Source organism: Lithobates pipiens, unplaced genomic scaffold (genome assembly GCF_037356315.1).
Source record: "Lithobates pipiens isolate NorthernLeopardFrog02 unplaced genomic scaffold, aLitPip1_a1.2 Scaffold_8, whole genome shotgun sequence".
Classification (NCBI taxonomy): domain Eukaryota; kingdom Metazoa; phylum Chordata; class Amphibia; order Anura; family Ranidae; genus Lithobates; species Lithobates pipiens.
In genome coordinates, this window is record NW_027507903.1 from 4,229,777 (window position 1) to 4,253,162 (window position 23,386).

At 43.4% G+C, this 23,386-nt stretch overlaps 1 protein-coding gene across 4 annotated transcripts in view; it reads left to right on the forward strand.

Annotated features, from left to right (window-relative positions):
• MORF4L1 (mortality factor 4 like 1) overlaps nt 1–23,386 on the forward strand; it is an 84,987-nt gene that overhangs the window by 44,994 nt on the left and 16,607 nt on the right. For 2 of the 4 annotated variants that reach the window (XM_077469171.1, XM_077469169.1), the window contains 7 exons: nt 5,202–5,269; nt 8,528–8,614; nt 10,413–10,493; nt 10,990–11,015; nt 11,146–11,234; nt 15,160–15,261; nt 22,631–22,719. In XM_077469171.1, coding sequence (XP_077325297.1) covers nt 5,202–5,269; nt 8,528–8,614; nt 10,413–10,493; nt 10,990–11,015; nt 11,146–11,234; nt 15,160–15,261; nt 22,631–22,719 — 542 coding nt within the window. Of the gene's footprint in view, nt 1–5,201; nt 5,270–8,527; nt 8,615–10,400; nt 10,494–10,989; nt 11,016–11,145; nt 11,235–15,159; nt 15,262–22,630; nt 22,720–23,386 lie in introns of all 4 variants that reach the window. The other 2 variants (XM_077469168.1, XM_077469170.1) reach the window with 1 other exon arrangement.

Consider the following 23,386-nt stretch of genomic DNA (forward strand, 5'->3'; position numbering starts at 1 on the left):
GCACATTTTTTTTTTTTTTTTTTCTGACCTGCAAAGCAAAAGGCATAATGAGCTAGTAAAAGTTAAAAAAGTGGGTATACAACCACTTTAAAAAAAAAATGCAAATTTGCAATAGCAGCTAAATCTCTCCAATATGATATATATATATATATAATATTATTATAAAATGTTTTTATCAAGAATCATGTCCTACAAGACATAATGATGATGATATACAACTTTACATAAGCTCATAGGCTCTACATGTTTTGCAAAATTTCGCTTCTTCAGGAGCTTGATAAGCATTCTAAGGCGAGAAAGGGTTAAATAATTGTAACAATTGTATAATCTTAACCACTTTCAGACCGGACCAATTTGCTGGTCAAAGACCAGACCACTTTTTGCGATTCGGCACTGCGTCGCTTTAACTGACAATTGTGCGGTCGTGCGACGTGGCTCCCAAACAAAATTGACGTCCTTTTTTTCCCACAAATAGAGCTTTCTTTTGGTGGTATTTGATCACCCCTGCGGTTTTTATTTTTTGCGCTATAAACAAAAATAGAGCGACAATTTTGAAAAAAATTGCATTATTTTTTTTTTACTTTTTGTTATAATAAATATCCCCCAAAAATATATAAAAAAAAATTATTTCCCTCAGTTTAGGCCGATACGTATTCTTCTACATATTTTTGGTAAAAAAAAATCGCAGTAAGCGATTATTGATTGGTTTGCGCAAAAGTTATAGCGTTTACAAAATAGGGATAGTTTTATAGCATTTTTATTAATAATTTTTTATTATTTTTTTTTTTTTTTTACTAGTAATGGCAGCGATCAGCGATTTTTATTGTGACTGCGACATTGTGGGGGACCCATCGGACATTTTTGGGACCATTGTCATTTATACAATAATCACTGCTATATAAATGCAGTGATTCCTGTGTAAATGACACTGGCAGTGAAGGGGTTAACCAGTGGGTGGCAGTTTAGGGGTTAAGTGTTCCTAGGGGTGTGTTACTAACTGTGGGGGGGTTGGGCTTTCATTTAGTGAACACTGATCTCTGCTCCAATCACATGGAGCAGAGATCAGCGTCACTAGTTGCTAGGCAGAATGGAGAAATGTTGTTTACAACAGCATTTCTTCATACGGCCGCTCCGTGAGACGATCGCGGGGATGCCCGCGGCGATCGAGTCCGCGGGTCCCGCGACCGGACTCACGGAGGTCCCGACCAGCGCGGGAGCGCGCCGCCGGCGGCGCGCTCCTGATGGCAGGGCAGCAAATTTAAAGGGATGTACATGTACGCCCATTTGCCTGCCCGTGCCATTCTGTCAACGTACATCGTCGTGCGCTGGTCGGCAAGTGGTTAAATATATTAAAAAGTGGGCTCAATAATACCTATAAGATTGCAGGACAGCATCAGTGATTTGCCTCTTTCTCCTGAAGAAGCAAAATTTCTCGAAACATGTAGAGACTATGAGCTTATAGTGTATATTATCATTATGTCTTGTATGACTCGATTCAAGATATATAGCTAGATATATTATAATATAATCTTCTATTTCATATTGAAGAGATTTAGTTGCTATTGGAAATAGTTTTTCATTTTTTTTTTAATTCAAATTTAGGATGCGGTACCTTAGGCCCCCACAGTTCCATCCTGTGTTGGTGCCTCTTGCAACTTTCTGATTCATAAATCCATATGAAAAGGGGGAACTCGAAGATAATAAAGTGCACCCTGGGTACTGCCAAAAAGAACTGTGTTCAGTCTGCATGAGTTGCTATATGTCCCAGAATAGTATTCCTTCTTCAGGGGGGATTTGAGTACTCAATCCTTTCTAACATGTAGGTATGTTACATTAATTCGTATAATGCTAATATATACAAATTCTACAATTTAGAAAGGATTGGGTACTCAAATCCTCCCCCCCCCCCGAAGAAGGAATACTATTCCGAAACATGTTGGGACATAACGTAGCAACTTATGTGGCTTGTCCACAGTTCCTCTTTGGCGGTACACTTTATTATCTTTGAGTACCTGTATTCATATGGATTTAGTCCTATGTATTTATTTTTGTTAGGATTTACATGCATGTGAGCAAAGTTTACTGTTTTTGGGCGTATCTGGCCAATCCTCTTCTTCTATTTTAAATAGATATCAATAAAAGTGGCGGATATACCCTGTTGCACTCTTGCGCATCATACATGTGCTGTTTTCTTGATGTTGGCAGTTTTATACACTTGGCACCAGGGATTTCACACAAAGGAAGCAATACAAAGAGAACTGGAGACTTCCTCATACAAGTAGATGGTACAGCAGCCACATATCATGGAATACGAAGTGTTGGGCTAACAAACGCTTTAAGGCAATTAGGCTGTTACCTTTTGCAAGGGATAGATTTGAATTGGGGGGGAAAAAAAAGTGTGGATTTTTTTAGGCACAGGTACACATTTTTCATAAAAATATTTCATTACAAAAAGTTAAAAATGCATAAATGGGAAAACTGACATTGAACACAAAATGCTTAGGAGGAATAAAAACATATAACCAAAACCACTAACGCCACCGTAACCTGGTATTCCTAGTGATCATACATCTATTGAGAGACGAGAACGTGTATCCATAAAGGCTCGTGGAAGTGGGTATGGTGTACAATTGCTTTGCTCTACATGTTGCGTGCCTTAGCGCTTCCTCAGGTGCTTTAGGCTATCAAAGCTGTCTTTGCCGTCTGCAAGCAGGAGTTTGGTTGGAGGTCTGCAGTGGAGCTGTTTACTTGGCTGTGCCTTAGCACTGACGGAGCTCTTCACTCCAACAATCCAACAGGTGATTTTTTTATTGTGTATGGACCTCAATTCCGGTGGCTGTTTATGCACCTGAAATGAAACTTGGTTTTCAGTTATACTATTTTTGACAACCTTTTGAAATAGATTTTTTTTCCTGCTTTATCACCTGGCCGGGCTACGTTTTTGTTATATGTTGGCTGCCTCTTGCTTCCCGTGATCAATATTCTCCTTAACCATTTGAAGACTACTCTTGGCTACATTGTACAATTTAACACTTGCCTAAAGCTCCTGAGGAAGCGCTAAGGCGCGCAACATGTAGAGCAAAGCAATTTTACACCATACCCACTTCCACCGTGCCTTGCCCCCTTGGCATTTTTCGTGTTTTGTTGCCGCACATCCTGGAATTAACATGGATTGTTTGAGGATTTGCATCATTTAATTTACAGAACACGCCCACAACTTTGAAGATTTTTTTTTTTTAATTGTGAAGCAAACAACAAATAGGACAAAATAACAGAAAAAGTCAATGTGCATAACTATTCACCCCCCTAAAGTCAATACTTTGTAGAGCCAACTTTTGCAGATATCACAGCTCCAAGTCGCTTTGGATAAGTCTCCGAGTCTTGCCACATCTCACCACTGGGATTTTTGACCATTCCTCCTTGCAAAACTGCTCCGGCTCCTTAAAGATTGCTGTTCACAAGCGCAAACCATCCATCTTGAAGTCTGACCACAGATTTTCTATTGGTTTGAGGTCTGGGCTTTGACTAGGCCATTCCAACACATTTCCATGTTTCCCCTTAAACCACACAGTGTTGCTTTAGCAGTGTGTTTGGGGTCATTGCCCTGCTGGAAGGTGAACCTCCGTCCTAGCCTCAAATCACACACAGAGTGCTACAGGTTTTGCTCAAGAATCTCCCTGTATTTATCACCGTCCATCTTTCCCTCAACTCTGACCAGTTTCCCAGTCCTGACTGCTGAAAAACATCCCCATAGCATGATGCTGCCACCACCATGTTTCACGGTGGTGATGGTGTTCTTTGGGTGATTGTGTTGGGTTTGCCCCAGACATAGCGTTTTCTTTGGCCAAAAAGTTTATTTTTAGTCTCCTCAGACCAGATCACCTTCCTCCATACATTTTGGGAGTCTCCCGCATGCCTTTTCACAAACTCAATACATGCCATTTTCTTCTGGCCACCCAAAGCCCAACTCTATGGAGCGTACGGCTTATTGTCGTCCTATGTACAGATACTCCAGTCTCTGCTGTGGAACTCTGCAGCTCCTCCAGGGTTACCTTAGATCTCTGTGCTCCTCTCTGATTAATGCCCTCCTTGCCCGATCTGTGAGTTTTGATGTGCGACCGTCTCTTGGCAGGTTTGCTGCTGTGCCAGGTTCTTTCCGTTTGGTTATGATGGATTTGATGGAGCTCCTAGGAATCATCAAAGATTTGGATATTTTTTATAACCTGACCCTGACTTGTACTTCTCAACAACATTGTCCCTTACTTGTTTGGAGAGTTCCTTGGTATTCATGGCAGTGTTTGGTTAGTGGTGCCTCTTGTGTTGCAGCCTCTGGGGCCTTTCAGAAAGGTGTGTCTATCTAATGACAGATCATGTGACACTTAGATTGCACACAGGTTGACGTCTTTACACTAATTATGTGACTTCTGAAGGTAATTGGTTGCATCAGAGCTTTTTTTTTTTTGGGCTTCATAACAAAGGGGGTGAATACATACACACATGACAATTATCAGTTTTTTATTTCTGAAAAATGGTTTTATGTAAATATTTTTCTAATTTCACTTCACCAACTTAGACTATTGTGTTCTGATCATCACATAGAATTCAGGTTAAAAAAACAACATTCAACTAAAGGCTGTAATGTAACAAAATAGGAAAAAACCAAGGTGGGTGAATACTTTTGCAAGGCACTGTATACACATTATTGTCTCTCAGTAGACGTATGATCACTATGAATACGAGGTTATGGTGGTTTTGGTTATGTTTTTATTCTTCCTAGGCATTTTGTGTTCAAAGTGAATTTTTCTGTTTATGTATTTTTAAAGTTTTTGTAATAAAAAAAAAAAAATTATATATATATATATATATATATATATATATATATATATATATATATATATATATATATATATATATATATATATATATTTTTTTTTTTTTTTTTTTCTACCTTTGCAAGGGAAGTTGCATTGTGTAAGAGAACTTTCTTTACAACTTGGTGAATGAAGGTGAAACTCTGCTGACTTCCATTACCCAATTTTTTTTTTTTTTTTTTTCTCCTTCTGTAATTGGTTGTTATTTGTAAAATTAAGCTCTGGGGAATATTCCCTTGCAAAGTAAACTGCCTAGTTGCCTTTGATAAATCAACCCTATTGTCGCTTGGTTTTTCAATGTTTTAGATTACATTTTGTTTCTCTCTTTAGTGTGTGAAAGTTGCAGTTAAAGACAAGCAGGTGAAGTACTTCATTCACTACAGCGGGTGGAATAAAAAGTAAGTTGAACTGATATAAGTAAGTTGAACTGATATCCTAATTGTATTGTAGCCTTGAGATGTCTTTATTCATTATTATTTTTTTTTTAACTTGTATGGTTTTTGACTTTTTAAGCATCAGGATCTCATCAGTAACTTTAAGGCCGGGTTCACACCGCTGCGATGCGGGAACGCCGCGAATCCGCGGCGTTTTTCCGCATCGCATTACTCCCGCCGGCAGTTCACACTGCCCTATGCGGACGGCTGGGAGTGTCAATGATATGTTAATGACACCCCCAGATCCGTCCGCATATCGCAGTGCGATCTGCCGACTCGCACAGGAATCGGATCGCATGGTGTGAACCCCCATGCGATCCGATTCTGTTGCGGACCAAAAAAAGGGTCCCGTGCGAGTTTGCTGCGGGAGCGATGCAAATTCAGCCATACTATCTGTATGGCTGTACTCGCATCGCTACGGAGATCGGATGTGATTTGCGGTGCGAATCACATCCGGATCTCCCCCCGCAGCAGTGTGAACCCAGCCTTAGAGCCGTCACATTTTGTCCTGAACGTCACCAAGTGGGTCCTCGATTATAGCCTTAATTTGCTTATGTTTCCTTTAACTGGAAATAACCTCTGTCCATTAAAACCTATTCTGAAAGTATGACTTGGGGGGGGGGGGGGGGTCTTAAAGTGTAAGTCCAGGCAAAACCTAAAAACTAATGCTAAACCTGCTCTGTGCCATATTCTAAGCCTAATATATATTTAACAATGTAGTACAAAACTTGCTGTACTTGCCTATTCTACACCTGATCCGGGCCTGTGTCCTATCAAATATGGTCCCCCATCGGATAGTGTCCGCTGTGTACTGCGCATTTTTATTTTTGTTTATACTCATTTGTTATGACTACCTACAATTACATGATGGGCACAGTGTTGGCATTGTACTGTTTTATGTTTATGGACATATTTTTGCACCCTTCTCTTCTGAAGAAGGGGGGAAAAAAATTGGTCTGAAACGCGTTGTTACCATTTGAACACTTCTAAGGATCTGGCCATACACCTATTACAGGGCGGTCTGGTGCACCAGTATTCTCAGTGATAGGGTGCCATTAATGTGAATTTGCTATGTTACTGTGTCTTCATCTTCTTTGTTTTGTATTGATGTAGATACCAAGATGACTGCTGGGTCATTTTTATGTTTGTATAAAAATAACGTTTTGTAATCTTTTTTTTTTTATCATATTTCTCTCATACTTGTATACTATTGCCTCATTCTGCCTATAAAGTCTCAGTTGGGGTTGTATTGTTTTTCGTATGTACAGTGAAGAAAAAAAAGTATTTGACCCTCTGCTGATTTTGTAGGTTTTTACCCACTGACAAATGATCGGTCTATAATTTTAATGGTCGGTTTGTTTTTACCAGTGAGAGACGGAATAACAACAAAAATATCCAGAAAAACGCATTTCAAAAAAGTTACAAATTGATTCGCATTTTAATGCGTAAAATAAGTATCTCACCCCTTCGCAACACATGACTTGGTACTTGGTGGCAAGACCCTTGTCGGCGATCACAGAGGTCAGACGTTTCTTGTAGTTGGTCACCAGGTTTGCACACATCTCAGGAGGGATTTTGTCCTCTTTGTAGATCCTCTCCAAGTCATTAAGGTTTTGAAGATGACGTTTGGTAACTGGAACCTTCAACTCCTTCCACATATTTTCTATGGGATTAAGGTCTGGAGACTGGGCCACTCCAGGACCTTAAAGGGGTTGTAAAGTAAAATTTTTTATTTTTTTAAAATAACAAACATGTTATACTTACCTCCACTGTGCAGCTCGTTTTGCACAGAGTGGCCCCGAACCTGCTCTTCTGGGGTCCCTCGGCGGCTGTCTCTGCTTCCTCCCGCAGGTGCTTCTCACGTTAATGCGAGCTCCCTCGCATTGGTGAGAAGCACTGCGGGCGCGCTCCCGTGATACAGCCGGCGGCTATAGCCGCTCGCTGTATCACAAAGCCCCGCCCCCCGGCGCGCTGCGTCATTGGATGTGATTGACAGCAGCGCGAGCCAATGGCTGCGCTGCTTTCAATCCATCCACTCCAGCCAATCAGCGGCCAGGCTGAGCGGCGAAGAGGACGGCGGGGGCGAGCGCGGGATTTTCGAGGGGTCAGGTAAGTAAAACGGGGGGACTGGGGGCGCCGGCAGTGTGAGATGTTTTTTCACCTTAATGCATAGAATGCATTAAGGTGAAAAAACATTTACCTTTACAACCCCTTTAATGTGCTTCATTTTGAGACGCTCCTTTGTTGCCTTGGCTGTGTGTTTTTCGGTCATTGTTATGCTGGACCCATTTTCAATGCCCTGGCTGAAGGAAGGAGGTTCTCACCCAAGATTTGATTTTACATGGCCCCGATCGGGATGTACTTGGCTGAAAACTGAAACCAAATAGTGTGTAAAAAAAATAAATAAATAAATAAAAATTATAATTTCTATTTTTAATAGTTTGCATTAAAGCGCAAGAAAACGGCATCGTTTTAAAATCTATGCATGTCTTCACACTGGTCCATTATGGTGTAACGCACCTCCCTGTTGAAATGCATTGAAAACGTGGCAAAGAGGCAATTGTGTTTGTATTTTTTGTTGCAGTTTTTGAGTCACATGACCTAATGAAAATCGTGGCAAAATCGCGCACGTTTTCGGTGGCCATTATCGGAAAATTTAAATTTTTTATTTTCTATCGGCAAGACCCTTTATAACTCTTTTTCGGGAGCCAATATATCGGTGCATCCCTATTTAAAAGTCGCTTTTCGGAGGAAGGGTTTTTTTTTTTTTGTGTTTTTTTTTTTTTATTGCGGTGTTGTTGTTGTTTTTTATTGTGTTTTTTGTTTGGGTTTTTTTTTTGTTTTTTTATTGTGGTGTTTATTGTTGTGTTGTTTTTTTATTGTTGTGTTGTTTTTTGTGTTTATTTTTTTTATTTTTTTTTTTTATTTTTTTGTGGTGTTTTTTTTGTTTTTTTATTGTGGTGTTTTTTTTATTGTTGTGTTGTTTTTTGTTGTGTTTTTTTTTTTGTTTTTTTTGTTCTCGTGCGTTGGTGTTCTATTTTCTACTTGGATGTTATAAATTAAATACAGCCGGACTGTGTCGTTCTTCATTTAAGGCAGCAAATCAACAAAATGTGATTATTTTCTGGGGGGGGGGGGGGGGGCTGATTCTTTTCTATGCCCACTGTAAACTCTTCTGCTTTGTCTATTGCAATGGCTGAATTTCATTTAATTTCTTTTCAGCTGGGATGAGTGGGTACCAGAAAGTAGAGTACTCAAATACGTGGACACTAACCTGCAAAAACAAAAAGAACTTCAGAAGGCCAATCAGTAAGTATATAATAATGACCATGTTTGACAGGAAATGAATCACTTTTTAGTTTTGGGTGGAAGGGATTGGATTTGTAGTGTCAAGGAGCATAGGTATACAGTGCATGTGGACCATAAGTCTTACATCTATGGAGAAGGGGAGGAAGAAAACCTAAGCAGATGTTATCCTAAACCCTAAAGTATAGGTAAACCTTTCACCTTGTAAAAACCTATGCAATTCAAAATGTAAATGAGAGACTAAATATTTGTGTATACATCTTAAACAAAACAAAACAAAAACACTTCTTTTTTTTTTTTTGTGTGTGTGTGAGATCACATTCCCTCTATTCTCAGCAGCATAGGAGCTGGGAAGGAGAAAAAGCAGCACACTTAGCTTCCCAGGTGAAAGGCTGTATGGGGGGCGGGGGGTGTGTGTCAGGACAAGTCTGACCATTGGAGTAGAGCAGGCTGTGTCCCCAGCATAGCTAGAGAACTGACCATGCTGTTCTCTCCTGCTAAGTGGGGGGTCAGTTTTTAATGGGAATGCCGAGGGACTGAGCAGGAACGCCAGGGATTTCACACAAAGGAAGTAATACAAAGAGAATAGAAGTACATGGTACAGCAGCCACGTTTCAGGAGGGAGAAATGTTGGGTTTACAACAAATCTGTCACATAAACGTGTACGCTTGGCCAAGAATACAAATTTCAGGAATGACATGTTGGCAGACTGGTGTCTGCCCCCTCCCCCCTATTCATGAATGGTCAGCAAGGGCATTTCAGCAGTCTTGCATATCCACTTGCTGACCGCAATGCATATATACATTGCAGCCTACAAGTGATTTACCGGGGTTATGGCTGAAGAGATCAGACATAACCCCTTTTTTTGTTTTGTATATTTTTTTTTTTTTTTTGGGGGGGGGGGTTTGTTTTTATTTCAGCAGGCAATTGGCTTTTTCATAAAAGTGGTTTCAAGCAGCTAATTAGCTGCTGGATCACTATTGGAAACAGCTGAGGGGCCCCTAGCTCCGGCCACTCGTCCGTGGTTTTGGCGTTGCAGTTTTTCCCAGATGGCCGGGGAAAAGATCCGACACTTCATGTGGCTGACCATAGAGGTGACCAGAGACCTGATCACCTCTGCGATCTTGGAGGACCAGAGCGACATTGTCACTTCTAGTCTAGAGTGGAAGTAAACAATGTGTGTGTGTGTTTGTGTGTATATATATATATATATATATATATATATATATATATATATATATATATAAACATTTTTTGGATCTTTTGCTTTTTAAAGGTAGAGGAGAGATTTGGAGTCTTATAGACAGGTCTTCATAAAGAGGACCTGTCATCCCTTATTTCTAATATTGTGCTACAGAGTCATTATGACTAAGGCCTTAAAGGCTGAAACTCGTCAACTGATTTAATCAGCGCTTGTTCACTGTGGCTGTTCAATAAAATTAAGACATTTTAAGAGCAACAACCGGAGTGCGGATCATTTTTTTCTACATTACTCTACTCAGCCAGCAACTGTGGCTCGAGCACCTGGGAGCTCTGCTATCTAAGTGCTGTATTGGGTAGTAGCACTGACTTTTCTGTTTATATGATGGGACTTAACATATATAATGTTTAAAGTAATTTTCTAGCAAAAAAAGATTTTTACTTGTGAACAAAAAGTGCCAGAAAAGGTCGGGAGCTGAAGTGGATAGGATGAAAGGGTTACCTAATTGGCCAGAGATATATTTGCAGATATTTTTCTGATGGGTATGCCTTTTTTGTAGGACAGGTTGAATGTTCTAATGGTATTTAGTGTCCTTTACAGGGATCAGTATGCAGAGGGGAAGATGAGAGCAGCCGCTCCAGGAAAGAAGTCAGCTGCACTTCAGCAGAAGAATGTGGAAGTGTAAGTGAAACGGCTTCACCGTCTTTTTCTCATTTTAGAGTTGATAAAATGAACAGTGACCATATACATTATACTGTGTGTTATGTATCATTGCCAAAAACAGGATAAAAAAGACTTGCATTGCTAAGGAGTACATAAGCGACTATTCGTTTCAGCTGCATTGTGGAAGATTCTGGCCAAAAAGTTACATACCATCTGATTTGGATTAGATGTTAGGAGTAGTTAGTGTCTTGAGGGTTATTTTTGGTGTTCAGTGTTTATTTTTATTATTTTTTATTTTATTTTTTTTTTAACTTTTTTTTTTTTTTCAAAAAATGTGTTACACTGAAATAGAACAAAGATAATACTGATCATATACTTGAAGGAATTCTCGCAGTAAGTTGAGATAGATGAATAGTAAAAGCTAAGTTAACAATATGAGATCTTGCATGAAGAAAGGTGGTTTGTTAATGTTTTTTTTTTTTTTTTTTTTTTTTAATTTTTTTTTATGCTTCAGGAAAACCAAGAAAAACAAGCAAAAAGGTAGGTTTCCTTCGTCACTGGTTTACGTGTGTGTGTGTGTGTGTGTGTGTGTGTGTGTGTATCATTTTATATTCCATTTTTTACTTTTATTTTTTTTCCTTGTCATATCATTTATTTCTTGTTTTATTAGCCCCTGGGAGTGGAGAGGGCACCAGTACCAGCGATGCTCCTCAACCACCACGAAAGAAACGGGCCCGAGTGGATCCCACCGTTGAGAGTGTAGGTATCTCGTCTTATGTCTATTAGTTCACCTTTTATTCAATTTTTGCATAAGAAAAACAAAAATAAATACCCGTGTCAACAGCAATCTAGAGCTTGTGTAATGTATACAGTAGTTCCCTTCCAAACATTGTGCACATTAAGGGCTCATTTACATTGACTTTTAAAGGGGTTGTAAAAGCATTATCTTAATGCATTCTGTGCATAAGCCTTTTGTGTGCAGCAGCTGCCCCCCCCAATATCTGAGCCCCATCTAGATCCAGAAATGTTGCATGAGCAACTCTGCTTTATCCAGGACTCTCCCTCCTCATTGGCTGAGACAGCAGCGAAAACCCATTGGCTCCCGTTGCTGCCGATCAAAGGCAGTGAACCAATGAGGAGAGAGGTCAAGGCTCCATGTCTGAATGGACAAATGGAGCCTTGGGTGCCCCATAGTAAGCTGCTTGCTGTGGGGGCACTCAACAGAAGGGAGGAGCCCTGGCGAGGGACTCAAAAAGAGTAGGATTGGGGCCTCACTTTGCAAAACCATTACACAGATCGGGTAAGTATAATATGTTTGTTATTTTTAACAAGTTAAAACAAAACTTTATCACTTTAAATGTGGTATTGGACACGCTTTTTTTTTTTTTTTTTTTCTTTTTTTTTAAGCACTCTGCCAATCAATGCCCTCCCTGTCCCTAAGAGCCGGTTCACACAGCGGGCGAGGCGACACGACTCGCCTCGCCTCGCTCTCGCAAGTCGCCCCCGTTCTGTACAATGGAACCGTTCTGAGAGGAGCGACTCGAGTCGCTCCGACTCAGAAAAAAGGTTCCTGTACTACTTTTGGGCGACCTCGGGGCGACTTGCATTGACTTATATACAGAAGTCATTTGCAAGTCGCCGCTGAGGCCGCGGCAGGTCGCGGCGAGGCAAGTCGGAGTCGCCTCGCCTCGCCTGCTGTGTGAACCGGCCCTAAATAAAATGTTTACCTTACAGCCTTGTTTATAAGTTGCTTTGCTCTGCTCTGCTTCACTTAACAAATGATAGCCTATGTTGCTTTCTTGGTGCTTCAAAACCTCCATAGGAAAAAACTGCAGGCACGGTTAGCAAACATTGTCATCGAATTCTATTAGAAAACTATGACCATGCCTGTTAACCGCACCTGTTGCTGATTTTATTCAGTGTTAGATTTGGAGGTATTGGATGCACTGGGAAAACGGCAACCTGGAAAGACGTCATCAGCAGTCACTTCTGGTTCGTGGGTATATATTCTGGAAGTGTCTGGTTTAGACGTCACATCTGGTGTGGAGCAGCAGGAAGTTGAGCGGGGTCCGGACTGGAGCAGAGCAACTAGCAGAGACGGCACATGATGTGCAAAAGGGAGGAACGCTATAGTGGAAGGTGAGGGGGAGAGAGAGAGGACTGAGCAGCAGAGGATCAGCAGAGCTGGGGGACTGGAACAGAAGAAACTAGCGTTATCACATGGTGAGCAACGTGGGAGCAATATAGCATGAGGTGCGCGGGAGATCAGAGAGAGGATTGGTAAACTAGAGGATAAGCAGAGCTGGGGGGTTACTACTGAGCCGGGGATCAGCAGGGCTGGGGGGGGTTAGCTAAAAATGTGTTGTGTTAGGAGCCTTAGAAACCCATGTTGTAAGTGTATAAAGTGATGTCTGTCATCCAGCCCTTAAAAAAAAAAAAAAAAAAAGCATATGGAAAAAAAATAGTCCCAAACAGGGAGGGGGCAGAAAATCAAGGGCTTATAGAATGACAAAAAACATGTCCGATGACAAAGTATGAACACTTTATTCTCAAATATAAAAAATGGTGGTTAACTGGTTACTAGTGCTGGACTTGCTCATGAGTGCTGTAGCTAGTCACATTGGACTGGCCAAATATATACACATGTGGAATATATACAACATAAAACAAATTCACAAAAACGTCCAGACGCCAGGTATATTGGTATATTGGTGCTCACTCGGACAATGCCGGGTTGTTTAGCAAATGCTGTAAGTAAACCCCCCCCCCCGTTTACTTACCTTAGCCCTCGAAAGTCCTACTTCAAACATGCTTGACGGCCCTGTCTTCTCGGCAGTTACATAATAGGTGAGGTTGAAAAGACACAAGTCCATCAAGTCCAACCTATGTGTGTGATTATATGTCAGTATTACATTGTATATCCCTGTATGTTGCGGTCGTTCAGGTGCTTATCTAATAGTTTCTTGAAACTATCAATGCCCCTCACGGAGACCACCGCCTGTGGAAGGGAATTCCACATCCTTGCCGCTCTTACAGTAAAGAACCCTCTATGTAGTTTAAGGTTAAACCTTTTCTTCTAATTTTAATGAGTGGCCACGAGTCTTGTTAAACTCCCTTATGCAAACAAGTTTTCTCCCTATTGTGGGGTCACCAGTCGGTATTTTTATATTGAAATCATATCCCCTCTCAAGCGTCTCTTCTCCAGAGAGAATAAGTTCAGTGCTCACAACCTTTCCTCATAACTAATATCCTCCAGACCCTTTATTAGCTTTGTTGCCCTTCTTTGTAGTCGCTCCATTTCCAGTACATCCTTCCTGAGGACTGGTGCCCAGAACCGGACGGCATAGTCCAGGTGCTGCCGGACCAGAGTCTTGTAGAGGGGAGAATTATCGTTTTATCTCTGGAGTTGATCCCCTTTTTAATGCCAATATTCTGTTTGCTTTGTTAGCAGCAGCTTGGCATTGCATGCCATTGCTGAGCCTATCATCTACTGGGACCCCCAGGTCCTTTTCCATCCTAGATTGTTCTCCGCTCTTCATTGGATAGATTGATAGCAGCGCAGCCATTGGTTCACGCTGCTGTCAATCAAGTCTAATGATGCAGGGGGCAGGGCCTAGTCCTGTAGTCAGCGGCTTATGGATGCCGGGTACAGGACTCGGGAGCGTGCGCGCAAGCTAATCCCCCTTGGGAGAGCGCTTCCCAGGGGGGGGGGGGGGGGGGTTAGCTGATGTGGGGAGGAGCCGAGACAGCTGCCGAGGGACCCCAGAAGACGAGGATCGGGGCCACTGTGTGCAAAACGAGCTGCACAGTGGAGGTAAGTATGACATATTTGTTATTTTAAAAAAAAAAGTGAAGCTTTACAACCCCTTTTAGCTTGATTATGAATAGATACTTGTATGACAAACCCCAATATAGAGTTAACCTGGCAGCAAGGTTGGTAAGCACTTGATGGAAATACAAGTCATTTGTGAATTTGTTTTATGTTGTATATGTCCCACATGTATGTGTAAATATTTGGCCAGTCCATTGTGACTAGCTACAGCGCTCATGAGCAAGTCCGGCACTAGTAACCGTAGTTGACCACCATGTTTTAAATTTGAAAATAAAGTGTTCATCTGTGTGACAGGTTTTCTGTCATTCTAGAAGCCCTTGCTTCTCTCCCTCCCCCCACCGTTTAGGGGATGGGGGCTATTACTGAGCAGGGGATCAGCAGAGTTTGGGGTTACTACCGAGCGGGGGTTCTGCTGAATCAGGATACCAAGGAGTTGGGGGTACTATTGAGGTGGGGGGTTTCTACTGGGACCCTATCAAACAAATAGAAAATCAACACACACAGGGCATTTGCCAAGCTTCATTAAATCTTCAATAAAGCAATGCCTCCCTTACAGGGCTTCAAATAGCCACAGCCTCCCTGACGGTCAGGCCTGGTTCCCCAAAAAAAAAGTGTCTCCCCACCAGAGGAAATGAAAACAATTGAAGTCCGGCAGGGGGAAGTGAAAATATATTGGCTGGCACAGTGTTTCCTAAGGAAGGGGAGGAGCCACGGCCTCTGTGGTGGTCCTGAAAGATGGGGAGGTAAAAAATAAAAATCGGGTCCCCTTTTAAGACATGTTTTGCATCACCAGCTATTGAACTGCTTACAAAATGTTATTCTCTCTGCTTACATAGTTTTTTTTGTTTGTAGGAGGAGACTTTTATGAATAGAGTTGAAGTTAAAGTAAAGATACCTGAGGAACTGAAACCCTGGCTTGTGGATGACTGGGATCTCATCACACGTCAGAAGCAGGTATTGGAGCGAGACTATATTAACCTCTTGCCGACCGTATACTGTGTATATATATCCTCTGCGCAGGATCACATACCTGAAACTTCCAGGTCTGGGGCGCACTGTTGGCGACACAGCAGGAGCCCAATCGGCGGGTCCAGCGGACGCGATGTCCACCGGGACCCGGCAGTCATTCCCGAGTGAAGCAGAATGGAGGTCTGCCTATGCAAACGAGGCAGAGCGTCATTCTGTGAGAGGAGAAGATGGAGATCCTGTTTTTCTGCTAAGAAGGCTCACTGATCTCTGCCTTTCCAAAGTACAAGGACTTCCTAGGAACACATTTAACACTTTGATCGCCCCTGATGTTAACCCCTTCCCAGCCAGTGTCATTAGTACAGCATTGTATTGGTGTCACTGGTCCCCAAAAAGTGTTACTTGGTGTCCGATTTTGTCTGTCGCAATCCTGCTGTAAGTCACTGATCGCCGTCATTACTAGTAAAAGAAAATAAGTTTATAATGCTGGAACTTTTGCGCAAAGCCATCCATATACACTTATTGGGATTTTTTTTTTTTTTTTTACCAAAAACATGTAGCAGAATACATTCTGGCTTAACCACTTGACCACTGGGCACTTAAACCCCCTTCCTAACCAGACCAATTTTCAACCTTCGGTTCTCTCTTACTTTGACAATTAGTCATGCAACACTGTGCCTATATGAAATGTCCTTTTTTTTCACACAACTAGAGCTTTCTTTTGATGGTATTTAATCACCGCAGTTTTTTTTATTTATTTTTTGCGCTATAAATCAGACAGGAAAAATAAAATAAAATTCTTTGTTTCTGTTAAAATGTATTGGCAGAGTATCGCACAGCATGGGCATGAAGCAGCGCTGTGGGCACTACACATCCAGCCCACAGAACTGCTGCAATCTCTCTCCCCTCGCACTGTACCCATCGGTACAGAGAGGGGAGAGAGAGGACATGACGCCGGTTTTGTTTACAAGTGATTGCTCCGTCATTTGAGAGCAAGATTCTGGGAGGACGTCCATGGACGCCCTCCCAGAAAAACACGACCGCGCTGTAGCCGTCTTTTCGGCTGTGGCCCGGTCAGCAAGTGGTTAAATTGGTGAAGAAATTCTCATATTTTTTTTTTCTTTCTTATTGGATGTGTTTTATAGCAGAAAGTAAGAATTTTTTTTTTTTTTTTTTTAATTGTGGGCTTTTTTTTTTTCTTAGTTTTTTTTGTTTATAGCATAAAAAATAAAAGCTGCAGAGGTGATCAAATAGCACCAAAAGAAAGCTCTATTTGTGGGGAAAAAAAACATAAATTTTATATGTGTACATCGGCGCACGACTGCACAATTGTCAGTTAAATTAGTGCCGTATCGCAAAAAATGGCCTGGTCAGGAAGAGGAGTAAATCTGCTGAAAGGCAAGTGGTTAAAGGATAAGGTTGGTTTTTAAAAAATGTGCATTTTTGTTGCAGGTAAAAAAAATGTGCATGTATTTTCTCAAATCGCCTTTCAGGACAACCCCGGAGAGAGTAGCTCCACCTTGCAATCAGGAAACACATGCCCACTTTAAAAACACCTCCTCCTCCTCCATGGCTTCAGTTATTGTGTTTCCTCCTTGGAGGAAGCATGTGCCTGAACCAGGAAGAGCTACACTCTCTGCAGGGGAGTAAGGCTTACCTTTTGTTGCAGGTTGTTTCTCTTTGACCCCCAGCAGCATCTCCACGGGGAGAGGACTCCTGGAGCTCCTGGTCCCGCCATCTCACGGGAGTAAGGACCCTCGGAGTGCCGGCGTCGGGTGCCCGGTGTCCGCTTGTTAGCGCAGGGAGGGCTCTGTTGCTGGCGGAGGCCGCTGCAGGTCAGCGGCATGGCTCCGTTTTCGGCGCCGGGTCCCGGGCGGCGACGGCGTCGTTCACGGTGACGCGCGGGCGCTCTGAGGGGGCGTGGCGCCGTGGTTCAGCGCCTGGAACGCAGGGGTCATGGGGCGGGTCAGGTGACCGTGTGCTTCCGCTTCCGGCCGGCCTTGATGACGCGGCGGCCGGGAAAATTTAAAATGAGAGCTGTTTGTAAAATAGCTGCCTCACTCAAACGATGGAAGAGTGCAAGCCAGCTATGGCGGAGACAGGCGCCCCCAGCACCGGTCCAGCCCAGGTACGTAAGGTGCACTGGCACCCTCTGCTTTACTGTGGGTATGTCTTTGTTTGTTCCCCCCTCTTGGGGGCCTGTCGCTGCAGGTCAGAGGTGGACTTCGCTCTGACCTTTTGCAGCCTAGTTCTGGGGTCTCACTAGTAGGTCTGTTTGGTGGTGGGTCTCTGCACTGGCTTGGTGTTAAGCAACTGGTTGTTGAGAGCTTTTAGTGAATTAAACCTGTATGTCGTTTCAGGAAAAATCACTAGGAAAAGCTAGACCAGGTCAGAGAAAATGTCCTTCTTGCAAAACCCCCCTCAGAGATTCATGGCAGAAGGCAATGTGCAGAAATTGTATCAGAGAATTGGTGGAAGAGGAAACATCTCAACAATATAAGGATTTGTTTTCTTCGGTTAAAGAGCTGACAAACTCTTTGAGTTCAGTCAAGTCCATCCTGATACAAAACCCTCCCGCACAGACCGAGCCTCAGAACTTACCGCCCAGCCCCAGGGCGTCGTCATCCAGACAGGTGGAAACTGAAGAGTCTGGAGACGAAGGGGGTAGTACTCTCATCTCCTTCAGGGATTCTGAGGAGGAGGAAGAGGAAGAAGATAGCAGGGGCTCCAAATTCAAGCTATCACTAGAGGAAGTAGATGATATTTTAAAAGCAATCTACACTACTCTAGAAATTCAGGAAGAAAGAGTACAACTGTCAGTTCATGACAAAATGTACCAGGGGTTGGACGAAACAAAACGGCGAGTTTTTCCTGTCCACAGGGTCCTCTCAGACTCAGTGAGAAAGGAGTGGAAGGACCCAGAAAAAGCCCCTTTCTTCTCTAAAGCTCTCAAAAGAAGGTTTCCCTTCGAAGATAAGGACTCAGAGGTTTGGAATAAGAAACCTAGAGTCGATGCAGCTTTCTCGCAGGTATCCAGACGAACGGATCTAGCCTTTGAAGATATGGGGATCCTTAAAGACCCAATGGACAAAAAAGCTGACTCCATCCTTAAAAAAGCTTGGGATGCCGCGTCAGTCAGTCTAAAACCAGCAATGGCAGCTACGGTGGTGGCCAGGAATCTGGAATGTTGGGTAGAGAAGCTGAAGAGCCATATTGAGGCGGGGACACCCCGCAAGGATCTCTTAGAGTCCTTTCCACTGATCCTGAATGCAGTCAAATACATGGCGGATGCATCAGCAGAATCAGTTAAACTGGCCGCTAGGTCTTCGGCTCTTGTAAATTCAGCCAGGAGAGCAGTTTGGCTGAAAACATGGTCTGGGGACACTGCCTCTAAGGTCAAGCTGTGTGGTCTTCCCTTCTCGGGTGACTTGCTCTTTGGTCCTGATTTAGAGTCTGTGCTGGATAGAACAGCCGATAAAAAGAAGGCTTTTCCAGTTAAGAAAAAGCAGATGGCTAAAAAGAATTTTCGTGCTTTTCAGCAGTCCCATAAAAAAGACCAGGAGCACAAGAGCAGATGGGGTTCACAGAAGGGCAAAGGCAGGGGTGGAGTCCTCTTTAGATCTCCCCCAGAGCAGTCCCCTAAGAACAAGTGACAATATCTCCCCAGTGGGGGGGAGACTGTCAGCTTTTCGCGAACAATGGGACAGGCTGTCTCCAAATCTGTTCGTGAAGAGCGTTGTCGATCAGGGGTACAGGTTGGAGTTTTCAGAACCACCCCCGAGCAGGTTTTATGTGACAACATTGCCAAGGGATCAGGAGAAGGCCTCTGCAATGAAGCTGTTGTTACAGGAGCTGATACAGCAAGAGGTTCTGATTCAAGTCCCAGTAAGCCAGCAGGGCGGGGGTTTTTATTCACATATTTTTCTGGTGAAAAAACCCTCAGGGAAGTACCGTCTAATCCTGAATCTGAAATTCCTGAACAGGTTCATTCGGTACAAACATTTCAGGATGGATACAATTTTCTCCATCACAAAGCTGTTGACCCCAGAATGCTTCATGGCATCCCTGGACCTAAGGGATGCCTACCTTCATATACCAATTCATCAGGCATCGCAGCAGTTCCTGCGCCTGGCATTGAAGGTAGGGAGTTCGGTATGGCACCTCCAATTCAGGGCTCTGCCGTTCGGACTCTCGTCCTCTCCCAGGGTCTTTACGAAGATTATGGCAGAGGCTTTGGAACCCCTGAAATTGAAGGGGATTCCAGTTGTTCCTTATCTGGACGACCTTTTGTTTTTTGCAGACTCCAGGGAGCAGGTCCTAGTCAATCTCCAGAGGGCCCAGTCTCACCTCGAGGGCCTGGGATGGCTTCTAAACCTAGAGAAGTCAATCCTGACCCCCTCACAGGAAATGAAATTTCTGGGGTATACATTAAATTCGATTCTCCAGAAAGTTTTCCTGCCGTTGGAAAAACAGGAAAAGTTACAGCTAGCTGTACAGCGGATACAGAGCAACCAGACAGTCTCAGTCAGGATGGCTATGGCAGTTCTGGGCCTGCTTACGGCAGCAATCCCGGCTGTTCAGTGGGCCAGGTTCCATTCCAGACCCCTTCAGAGGGAGGTTCTGTCAAGCTGGTCCCATCAGGATCCTTTGGAAAAACAGCTAAAAATTTCGTCAAAGACGAAAAGGGCTCTTTGGTGGTGGAGAGACCAGGCAAACCTCTCAAGGGGCCTGGTGTGGACCTTTCCTGTGGACAAGCGCCTTACTACAGACGCAAGTGCCTGGGGCTGGGGAGCCCATCTGGATGGTCAGACATCTCAGGGGGTCTGGTCCAAACAGGAAGCTCAAAGATCATCCAACTGGAGGGAGTTGAAGGCGATCTTTCTGGGTTTAGTGGCATTTCAGCAGAGTTTGAGAGGCCACCATGTTCAGGTGTTGTCAGACAACACAACAGCGGTTACCTACATTATGAAGCAAGGGGGAACCAGAAGCAGGAGCTTGATGGAGCTGGCCAATCTGTTGTTAGCCTGGGCAGAACAGAACACAGCCTCACTATCGGCAGTGCATCTGAAGGGCTCTCAGAATTTGTTTGCGGACCTCCTAAGCAGGCGCAAATTGCTAGAGGCAGAATGGAGTCTGAATCAGGAAGTGTTCCTGATGATCTCCGAGGCCTGGGGGGTTCCTCAGGTAGACCTTTTTGCCAGCCAGCAGAACTCAAAGGTGGACAGATTCTTTTCTCTTCACCGAGGAGATGCAGCAATAGGGTTGGATGCATTCGCTCACCCCTGGCATTACCAGCTGTGCTATGCCTTTCCCCCCTTTCCTCTAATTCCACTAGTACTGAGGAAATTCAGGGAAGAAAGGACAGACTTAATACTAGTCACTCCTTTTTGGCCAAAAAGACCCTGGTTCGCGGGTCTTCGAAACCTAGCCTCGAAGCCCCCATGGAGGTTACCACTCAGAAAAGATCTGTTATCCCAGGGGACAGTAAGTCATCCAGAAGTGGAACTCCTGCAGCTAACCGCCTGGTTTCTGAGGAGGACCTGTTAAAGGCTAAAGGTCTCTCAGATAAAGTAGTAAAGACCCTGCTGTCCAGTAGGAAGGCAGTTACACAGGCAATTTACATGAAGGTCTGGAAAAAGTTCAACTCCTGGTGCAGTTCTAGAGAACTCAAGGTCAAGAGCACGGTGTCCGTCTTGGAGTTTCTCCATGAAGGAATGGAGAAGGGTCTCGCAGCCAGTACCCTGAAGACTCAGGTGGCTGCCTTATCAGTTTTCTTTGAAAAGACTTTATCTAAAGAAACTTTAATTTCTAGATTTTTTAGGGCTCTTGCTCGAAATAGACCAGTAGCCCTTAAAGACTTTCCCAGTTGGGATTTGTCTACAGTTTTACAGGGTCTCTCGGGAGCACCGTTTGAACCCTTACAAGAAGCTTCTTTACAGAAGGTGGTTTTAAAAACAATCTTTTTGGTGGCCATCACCTCGGCCAGGAGAGTCAGTGAGCTCCAAGCTCTAGCTATTACAGAACCCTTCCTTAGAATTTATCAGGACAGGGTGGTACTGAGGACGGATCCAGCATTCCTACCGAAAGTATCCTCAACTTTCCATCGATCACAGGAAATAGTGTTACCTACATTCTCTGCAAGCCCAGCAAATGCAGGAGAGGAAGTTTTTCACACATTGGATGTGAGAAGGTGTCTTTTACAGTTTCTGAAAGTTACTAAAGAATTTAGAAAATCAAACGCCCTCTTTGTGATATTTTCTGGATCACGCAAGGGGGAGAAAGCTTCTAAAAGTACGCTGGGTAGGTGGCTTAAGTTGGCTATAACAGAAGCCTATAAAGCAAAAGGAGAAATACCTCCCTCAGGTATTGCTGCCCACTCTACTAGATCCACGGCAGTTTCCTGGGCTGAAAGGGCCGGTGCCACGCCTGAACAAATCTGCAAGGCTGCCACTTGGTCCAGTTATTCGACATTTCTCCGGCATTACCGGTTAGATCTACTGTCTGCAGCAGATCAGGCCTTCGGCAGGAAGGTACTGCAGGCAGTAGTCCCGCCCTAGGGTAAGTTTCTCGGTTATCCTCTCCGGGGTTGTCCTGAAAGGCGATTTGAGAAAGACTCAGTTAGACTTACCGGTGACGGTATTTCTAAGAGCCTTTCAGGACAACCGTTACTTCCCTCCCTAGGTTATGCTTAGTAAATGTAATAAGTTCTACCATGGTGTTGTGCTTTCTGTGCTTTGTTTTCCAGCGTCGGAAGGCCACAATAACTGAAGCCATGGAGGAGGAGGAGGTGTTTTTAAAGTGGGCATGTGTTTCCTGATTGCAAGGTGGAGCTACTCTCTCCGGGGTTGTCCTGAAAGGCTCTTAGAAATACCGTCACCGGTAAGTCTAACTGAGTCTTTTTCTTAGAAGCCTGCAGAGCAATGCACCCAACATCAGCACATCACAAATGCAATTCCAAGCTCCTGCAGACTTTCTTATAGCTGTCTTCAGGTACCTCCTATACGGGCAAACCGTTACTGGAGAACTGGAAGAATCCGTAAACGCTGAGAGCACTTGTCAGCGCCCTTGCAGTTCATTGAGAACTACAAGATGTCTTGTGTACAAAACATACGATTCATTCATGGCAATGTACAGCAGCACGCTGCGCCGCTGTACATTGCCAAGCAATTCAGCACGCTGTGCTGCCAATCCATTGAAAAATTGTCTTCCATGAAACCGGTCCCTGGTGCCAAAAAGGTAGGGAGCTGATGGTATTCACAGGTATATTTTAAAATGTAAGTTCATGGTATCCCTAAAATGGCTTTAATTTTATATATCTGTCCTATATATTATACATATGTTTTTCTTATTCTTGTAGTTGTTTAATCTGCCTGCCAAGAAGAGTGTGGAAACTATCCTTGAAGAATATGCTACTTACAAGAAATCCAGAGGGAACACCGACAATAAGTACGTACCTTTTGCATTATAAAAATATATTTGCCTTGTTTCATGGCATACCCCTTCCTCTTCCCCTTTGCTTTATAAAAAAAAAAGTAGCCTTTTTGTTGCCATTTTTTGCTATTTTTTTTTTTTCTTTTTATAAAGCAATTTAGCCTTTTTGCTGCCATTTTTTGCAATATTTTTTTATTTTTTTGCACATGTTTAAAAAAAAAAAAAAAATTTTAGGCCTGAAGATGACGCGAAACCCCCAAAGATTGTATATTTTCTGAAAGCAGACACTCTAAAGATTAAAATAGCGGTAGTTCCAAAAGGTGCACAAGCAACAGGGATAACCGCAGCCTTGAGAGGATTGTGAAGCAAGGGCCGTTCAAGAGTTTGGGGGAGATTCACAAGGAGTGGACTATGGCTGGTGTCGGCGTTTCAAACGCCGCCCCACACAAGTATCCAGGATATGGGCTACAACTGTCCCATTCCTTGTCACCCCACTCCTGAACCAGAAACCAGATCAGAAGTGTCTTACCTCTGGGCCAAGTAGAGAAAGCACTGGGTTGTTGCTCAGTGGGTTCAAAGTCGCGGTCCCAGAGTCTGGAGCAAGAGTTGAGGCACATAATCCAAGTTGCATGAGGTCCAGTGTGAAGTTTCCATAGTCGTGATGATTTGGGGAGCCGTGTCA